Below are 8,542 nucleotides of genomic sequence, written 5' to 3'. Positions count from 1 at the left end.
TAGCTCATTAGAGATAGAGCTTTGCTCATCCATTACGGATCTACTCCACCCTACATCACAAGATCTTTCACTTGCACAACTATGAGGAAATGAAGAAGATCGCCTGGCATCCCTTGAATTCCAAGATTATGTCCTCATATGGTGGGAACAAGTCATTGAGCATCGAGAATTAAGAGGTGAACCACCAATAACAACTTGTGATCAAATGAAGGATGTCATGCGAGCGTGCTTTGTGCCAACATACTATAACCGCAACCTCTTCAAGTGACTACAACTCCTCAAGAAAGGAACAAAGACTGTTGAAGAGTACTACAAGGAAATGGAGATCGCCATGATATGAGCTAATGCCATAGAAGATGATGAGCAAACTACGGCACGCTTCTTGAATGGACTCAAGCACCCTATAAAAAAGATCACCGACTTCCAACCTTATTCAAACCTCATTGAGCTAGTGCTTCAAACTACTAAAGCGGAGCGACAAGTGCAAGATGACTACAAATATGCCAACTACTCTTCCAATACATATGGCACATACAATCAAGCTTCAATGACTACAACACCTTCTACCTCAACCAAACCTTCTACAAGCAACGATGACAAGTCAAGTTATAAGAAAACTTCGACAACCTCAAGTCGTCCTTCTACTACAAGCAAATTCAAGCCGAGAGGTTCATCATCTACAACTCCACCAGATGAGATCCTCAAGACAAGTTCCATCAAATGCTTCACATGCGGTGGCCGAGGCCACAAGTCCTTTGAGTGTACCAACAAGCGTACCATGATTCTCAACGATGACGATACATACGACTCCATAAATGAAGGCGAAATGGAAGCCCTTGAGAATGTGGCTATGCACCGGCAAGTGAATGAAGATGAAGATGACCAAGTCTTTTGTGACAAAGATTCGAGCCCCGCTCTAGTTGTCTCCAAGGTCTTGACTCTTCAACATCAACAAGATAAAGACCAAAGATGTCATATCTTCCACACCAAGGTGGGCATCAATGGAAGGTCCTTGAAGGTCATCATCGACGGAGGAAGTTTCCATAACTTGGCAAGTGAATAACTATGCTCCAAGCTCCAATTGGTCAAGATGAATCACCCTCATCCCTACAAGGTCCAATGGCTTAGCGACCCCGACACAATTGAAGTGGAATACATGGTCCAAGTCTCCTTCAAAGTTGGAGCATACGAAGACACTTTGGAGTGTGATGTTGTTCCTATGTCCGTTTGCCACCTCCTACTTGGACGACCATGGCAATTTGACTGCGGCGTCATCCACAACGGGCGAACCAACCACTATAGCCTCAAAATGAAAGGGAAGGAGTACGTGCTATGACCTATGTCTCCAAGCCAAGTGATCGCCGACAAGCAAGCAACACACAATCATGGAGAAAATAGAGAGAGAGTGAACCACCACAAAGAGAGTAAGCACCACAAGCCCAAATTGAGTACCTCCACAATGAGTGGCGAGAAAAACCTAGTGCTATTCGCTAGCAAAAGTGAGATGAGAGAAGTGTGTGAGAACCCATCAAGTGTTATGCACTATGTCCTTTTGTGCAAGGACGAGGCGACAAAAACTAACACCTCGCACAATCTACCTTTAGTGTTATCTTCTCTACTACAGGAATTCCAAGATGTATTCCCCGACGAGCTACCTCTGGGTCTACCTCCACTACGAGGCATCGAACACCGAATCGACCTCATCCCCGGAGCACCTCTTCCTAACAAGGCTCCCTACCGCGTCAACCCCGAGGAAACCAAGGAGATCCAACAGCAAGTACAACAACTTATCAACAATGGCCATGTACGAGAAATTTTGGGACCATGTGCCGTCCCGTAATCCTTGTTCCCAAGAAAGATGGTACATATCGCATGTGTTCGATTGTCGTCCTATCAATGCTATCACGGTTAGATATCGCTACCCCATTCCACGCTTAGACGACATGCTAGATGAGCTTATCGGAGCCACAATTTTCTCTAAAATTGATCTTAAAAGTGGCTACTATCAAATACGCATCCAAGAAGGTGATGAATGGAAAACCGCTTTCAAAACCAAGTTTGGCTTGTATGAATGGTTGGTCATGCCAATGGGTTTATCTGAAGCACCCGACACCTTTATGCGTGTGATGCATTTTGTTCTTCGCCCTTACATTGGTGTATTTGTTGTGGTCTATTTCGACGATATTCTTGTGTTTGGCGAATCCCTCAAAGATCATGTCACCCATCTTAGAATCATTTTGCAAACTCTTAGAAAAGAGCGCCTCTATGCTAATATGGACAAATGCCTTTTTGGTGTTGATAAGCTCGTTTTCTTGGGTTTCATTGTGTATTCTAAGGGTGTTCATGTAGATGAATCTAATATCAATGCTATTAAAACTTGGCCTCAACCAACCAACTTGCAACAAGTGCGAAGTTTCCTTGGCTTAGCCGGCTTCTATCGTAGATTCGTTAAGGACTTTAGCACTATTGCATTCCCTTTGCATGCTTTGAGTAAGAAAAATTGCACCATTTATTTGGGGACCATCCCAAGATACCGCATTTAATGAGCTTAAGAATTTGCTTACACATGCTCCTTTGCTTGCATTACCCAACTTCGATAAGACATTTGAAATACATTGCAATGCTAGCGGTTATGGCATAGGAGGTGTGTTAATGAAAGAGAAGTGCCCCATAACTTACTTTAGTGAAAAACTTTCTGGAGCGCAACTTAACTATCCCATCTATAACAAAGAGCTGTATGCTTTAGTTCGAGTCTTGCATGTTTGGGAGCATTATCTCTGCCCTCATGAGTTCATTCTCCACACCGATCATGAAACACTTAAATATCTTAAGGGTCAAACTAAGTTCAACAAGCGTCATGCTAAGTGGAGTGAATTCATTGAGTCTTTTCCTTATGACATCAAGTACATCAAAGGTAAGGAAAATGTTGTGGCGAATGTTCTTTCCCGTAGATGCATGCTTATTACCAAACTTGAATTGAATGTCATTGGCTTTGAGCACATAAAAGACTTGTATGCGCATGATCCTACTTTTGCTATTCCATATGCCAAATGTTTGACGCATACATCTTGGGAACGCTATTACATCAAAGATGATTATCTTATGAGAGCGAACAAACTATGTATCCCCGAGTCTTCTCTTAGTTTGTTATGTTTGCAAGGATCTCATGGAGGAGGACTTATGGGACACTTGGATGTGACAAGACATTTGCCACACTCTCCAAGAACTACTTTTGGCCCAAGATGTTCCACGACGTCTCATGTTTCACCAACCTATGCTCTACATGCCGCAAAGCTAAGTCAAAAGCTCAATCCCATGGCCTCTATATGCCACTTCCTATTCCGTATCACTCATGGGAAGATATTAGTATGGACTTTGTGCTTGGTTTGCCTAGATATAGAAATGGCAAACATTCCATGTTTGTTATTGTGGACCGACTGTCTAAAATGGCTCATTTCATTTCATGCAACAAGATAGACGATGCTTCACATGTTGCAAATCTTTTTTGTAAGGAAATATTGCGCCTACATGGAGTGCCAAAGATGATTGTCTCGGACCACGATGTCAAGTTCCTAAGTTACTTTTGGAAGACTCTATGCGCCAAGCTTGGAATCAAGCTTTTATTCTCTTAGGCATACCATCCTCAAACCGACGGCCAACCGGAGGTCACGAACCGGACGCTATCTACCCTCCTACGCGTGTTGATCAAGAAGAATCATGTATTATTTCTTTGTTCACACAGATTCAGTCTCACACACACCTGCCCTAGGTTCATAACGCTGACATGCGAGACAATTGCAGACCAACTGGTTGGTACTGATTTAATAGACCACGAATTGTTCTCGTTGTTAATTCGCCGCGTTCGTCAGATTGATCAAGAATTCCTTTATCCAAACAATTCTGGACCATGCCGACATTTCTTTTGCTGTAAGTGATTTCAACGTCATATATCTCCTATGATTTTGTTTATCTAGCTATCAACTAATTTCTAAGTGCATTAGTAATAACTGTACTAATGATTCTTCTTTCGACAAAATGCAGACTAGTGTGTTAGCTAGTGAGAAGGCATGGCTCTTGAAATCAGTCCAATACCAGTTTTTTGGAAACTTGTTCCTTACAACATATCTCAATGCAGACCGGTAATGAAAATTTTAAATATCCCCTTTCAATGAACACCCAAAACACTTCATTTTCTAATATTTAGTAATGTGAACTTTTGCAGTGGCACATCCCAGCTATACTGGAATCAGGATGGGTCGTTTTCACATGGGATATGGTATCAAAAACAATTTTCATCCTCGATCCTACATCTGGATTGACTAGCCAATTGAAGAAGAAGCTTGAAGTTGTTGCTGACAAACTACATGTTGCCCTATTTGCCTGCATACTGATTTTTTTAAATGGCATGTTGATTGTGCAAATTGGAAGAAGAAATTCGCTTTTCTGACAACTTCTATATTTCCAAAGTAAGTTTTCCAGTCCATCGTCCATCTTTACACTAACTTAGCAAGTTCTCGATATCCTCTAATCCTGTTATCCTAATGTCATCTAGGAATGAATCCAGCGCCTGAGCTATTCACACTGCCAGACATTTAACGGGACATCTCTCGAAGAGATTATGACTCATGTATGGTCATCAATCACTACTTCTAGTTTTTCATCGTTTACACTCAAAACCCTAACACCACCTTCTAAAATTAACTTTAATTTTCCAGGATTCAATAAATAGAGAGAGAGGATTCCTTCTTAAACAAATCCTCATCATCAAGGAGAAAATTTCAAACCTACCACAACCTCTTCAGGAAGCACTAGTCAGCAACTAAAGCAACTAAAAAATGTAGTCCACTTGAGATTTGTGTTCACGTTTAATTATAAGGAAGGATGTACTATGAAGTCCGTTTAATAAAATTTGTAATGCACTTTCCTCTTTTTTTATCTCATGCCATATCATATTCTGTCTGGATTATAATTTTATGGATGTACGGCACATACAAAATTATCTTCTTGATGCTTTCCCTATCGCTTATAGATACAATCGATCATCAACTAAATATATTGATAAACTTCTCCTTCCAAAATCCAAACTCAGCCTCAAACTGGATTTAAAAAACGTAAGTTAGTCCGCCAAGTAAACAACCAAATGTTTTGATGAAAATTGAATCTAATTTTGATTTCCACTCCAAATTGTATTTATTTATGAATGCACATTCTTCTTTGTATCTTGGTGAATAAAGATCAAGCAATTCTGTTTATGCTGAGTAGGTCTTTCAATTACAATTTTTTTTGCTGAACGAAAAGAATGATGTGAATTGATTTGACCCTATCATAAAACCATGCACCACTGCATCACTCCAAATGGAGATTTGCTGCTAGATAACATTATAGTACATTGCTAATAATACACTTGCCTTAATTTTTATCCAAAGGTTCTGCTAGTTAGGGAAGGTAGTTCTGATCATTTCATTACATTACATTACATTACATGGCTAATATAATAGCCTTAATTTCTCACAAAGGTTATTGTAGATAGGATACGAAAGCTAAATTCGGTTCGGTACATTACATTACATAGCTAATATTAATCCATATTGCTTGGCATTTCCCTTGCATGTAGATGACCCATGCTTTTAACAGAATCATCCTGATTGTACTGCTGAAAATTCTTCATCAGTCCTCCTCGCTGTTTGGATCGAGATAACCGAGATTACTTTCCATCCTCAGCACCAGGTACATCAGTTTCTTCCTTAGATGATCGACACTTTCCTGTTAAAAAAAGAACATAGGTCAAACATGCTAACACAAATACAAAGGGGGAAGCATCAAATACCAATAGTTAACCATAACACCATACCGTGTCAATTGTCCCTTGTACATGCATCCCATCAAACGATAGAATGTAGTGAAAATCATAGACCGGTGTGTCCTCTCTGCAAATATAAAGAACCAAATTAACTAGCAAACAGAGTAAAACATGTTTTTTTCTAGTCGAGATACAAAGTTTTTGATTTCGTTTTAGTTCTTACGTGCGGCAAGGACTATTAACATAGTCATGGAATTTGAATTTCCATCTTGATCTATCCTGTTCCCAGCCTTCAAAGAAAGCTTCAACGCATTTTAGAAGTCCATCCAGCAATATTTCACAGTTTGCCTGATGTAGCCTTTCGAGTATGCGTATGCCGGCGCACGTACGTTTGGGGTCAAATACATGCAGAATTTCAAGGTCCATATCAAATGCATACATGATGCAATACCCTTCATTTGTTTCATGGATCACCCAAATATGCAAATAGAATGCTCATCCAGTTAATTCTAAAAAAATACTATACCATTTTGTGCAACAACAAAATAGGAATGCAAATCATATATACCAGTTGGCAAGTGTCCAAGGCATAATCATGCAGACCACCAGCAAACATCTGTCTCATCTTTGGATTCTTGATGTAATGTCCACCACCCAGCACCATAGTCTGTGTATGAGCCTTTTAAGTCTTACTCATGGGATGCCAGGTTATAAACTTCTAAAAAATGCAAACTTACCACCCATTCCTTGGGAAGTATTTTGCGCCACCTTCTGCGCTCTTCTATTCCATACCATCCGCGTTCATTTTCATCCAGCGTCCTTCTAATACACTTGTAAGTCTTACTAGTAAATAGGCCAAACTCTTGGAAACATTCAATGAGCTCCGATCCACTAATTTTGAGCAGTGTTGGTATAGTGTGAACAAACCATAGCCTGGATAACAAGATAAAAAGCTCAGTAATAATCTTAGTTCTGACCAAAAAGAAATAATATCTATTTCACCACCACCCCTTACTTTTTTGTTGTGGTTGAGTCAGAGAACAACAATCTATCATATAATTCTTTTGCTGTCCTGCGACTAGGGAATTCTATCCTTTTGTTGTAGTGGAAAGGGTTTTCCGCTAGAGGCAAATCTGAGTGAACATGTCTCTCCCTCATCAAGTAGTTCGGTTCTAATCTAGCACGTCTACCTGTATATCAGTGTTACAGGTTGTAAGAAGCTAGTTTTTTGCACAATTAAGTATCTAAATGTAAGAATAAGAACCACTCACATCTTGTTGCTGTGTAAACTATAAGCTCCTTGCCACCAGACTTTGTTTCAATATCAGCATGTGGTCTCTTTGGAGAAGCATTAACACTAATATCACTGCAGCCGGCAATGTCAATTGCATTTTGAACGCCATCTAACAATAATAATAGAAAAACTTCAGTGCATACATCCTCATACTACATTTTCACGCCGTCAATTCAGAAGTTCATGATTACCTCTATTATCAAACAGTTGTGCATCATCTATTGCAGCCTCCTTACCACGATCATCCCTTGAATTTTCCTCTCTTGGTCTCTTTGTTAAAGTGCTCTGCCCGGCGCTTGTTGTAGCCTCCTTCCCAGCATTATCTCCTGAATCATCCTTTCTATCACTCTTCTTAGAAGCAAGAACATCGCTCACACCCAACAAGGAAAGCCAACACACATTAGTTTATATTTATCATATTTTCTTCCTTAAACATGTTAGGTTAGCCCCATCATTTTACCTCCATAACTTGAAAAAGCACTCCCATTGGTTTGCTGTACAGTTCCTGTGCCTTTGATATTTTGCTCTTCTACTAGTTCTGGCCTTGCTACAGGTAGGTTCACAGGGGCTAACCTAATAGGCACATGGTTTAACACAAGTGTGCTCTGAGGTTCTCTAATATTATGGCGCACCCTGTTCCATGGTGTTCCACTAAATGATGACCTACCTCCAAACAGTCCTGTTCACAAGTGCAAGAAAGATAAATGACTTAATTTGTCTCTAATCGAGCATAAGCATAATTATTTTTCAAGTTTGATTTACCATCAAGCACTCTTGGTAGCAATGGTGCGGTGCTAGTACTAGGACCTCCAGTACCACCTGGAATTCACAAAATTCATTTAATAAAGAATAGATTAATTCCATACAAACAATTTAGATGCATTGACTGAAATGCTAACCTGAAAGAAGCATGTTTATCATGTTTAGGTGCTTCTCTAGCCTTGGCATGTGCTTTCCAACATCATGCTCAAGAAGGTGGTTGTGCAAGTACTGCAATGTCAGCAGCTTAGTTGTCTTCTGAATCTCTCCATGGTTTGCAACCATAAAGTTTACTGACCCATCGAACATTTCGGTCCTTAGCTTCACTTATTCTAATAACTTGTCATAAGCTAGCTTGCAATTCAGCTCCATACTTGCAATTGCGTTCCGAAGCCAAACTTCTGCCTGTCAAATTCATTCATACATCCTCTTAGTGATTTATTAACATATGCATTAATCATCAGTAATGTTTTAAGACATGCGAACTTACTTGATCAACTATCTTCTTAATTTCATCTGACTTTCCATTCCAGAGAGCCTGGTTTTTGGCATGTCACCAATGTTTGGGCCTGTGCATGGCTTAAATCTTTCAGCCATAGTGGGCGCTGTCAGTCTAGATGATACATTGTTTGTTGGAAGTGATAGCATGACTTCATCCGCATCTGATAGACGGACAGTAGCTGGGTGCT

At 40.0% G+C, this 8,542-nt stretch overlaps 1 protein-coding gene across 1 annotated transcript; it reads right to left on the bottom strand.

Annotated features, from left to right (window-relative positions):
* Positions 1 to 5,326: 5,326 nt before the first annotated feature.
* LOC125512956 lies at positions 5,327 to 7,485 on the bottom strand. The gene is made up of 8 exons (XM_048678011.1): positions 7,286 to 7,485; positions 7,072 to 7,203; positions 6,816 to 6,990; positions 6,538 to 6,733; positions 6,369 to 6,467; positions 6,024 to 6,252; positions 5,852 to 5,927; positions 5,327 to 5,763 (listed from the first exon to the last, which is right to left on the bottom strand). Exons 3-6 carry the CDS (start codon positions 6,956 to 6,958, stop codon positions 6,115 to 6,117), a joined length of 576 nt encoding a protein of 191 aa, XP_048533968.1. The 5' UTR covers positions 6,959 to 6,990; positions 7,072 to 7,203; positions 7,286 to 7,485; the 3' UTR covers positions 5,327 to 5,763; positions 5,852 to 5,927; positions 6,024 to 6,114.
* Between the last annotated feature and the right edge of the window lie 1,057 nt (positions 7,486 to 8,542).

The sequence above is a fragment of the Triticum urartu genome, chromosome 6 (assembly GCF_003073215.2).
Source record: "Triticum urartu cultivar G1812 chromosome 6, Tu2.1, whole genome shotgun sequence".
NCBI classification, from domain to species: Eukaryota; Viridiplantae; Streptophyta; class Magnoliopsida; order Poales; family Poaceae; genus Triticum; species Triticum urartu.
The sequence above is the reverse complement of the archived record's forward strand: the minus strand, read 5'-3'. Positions and strand labels throughout refer to the sequence as shown.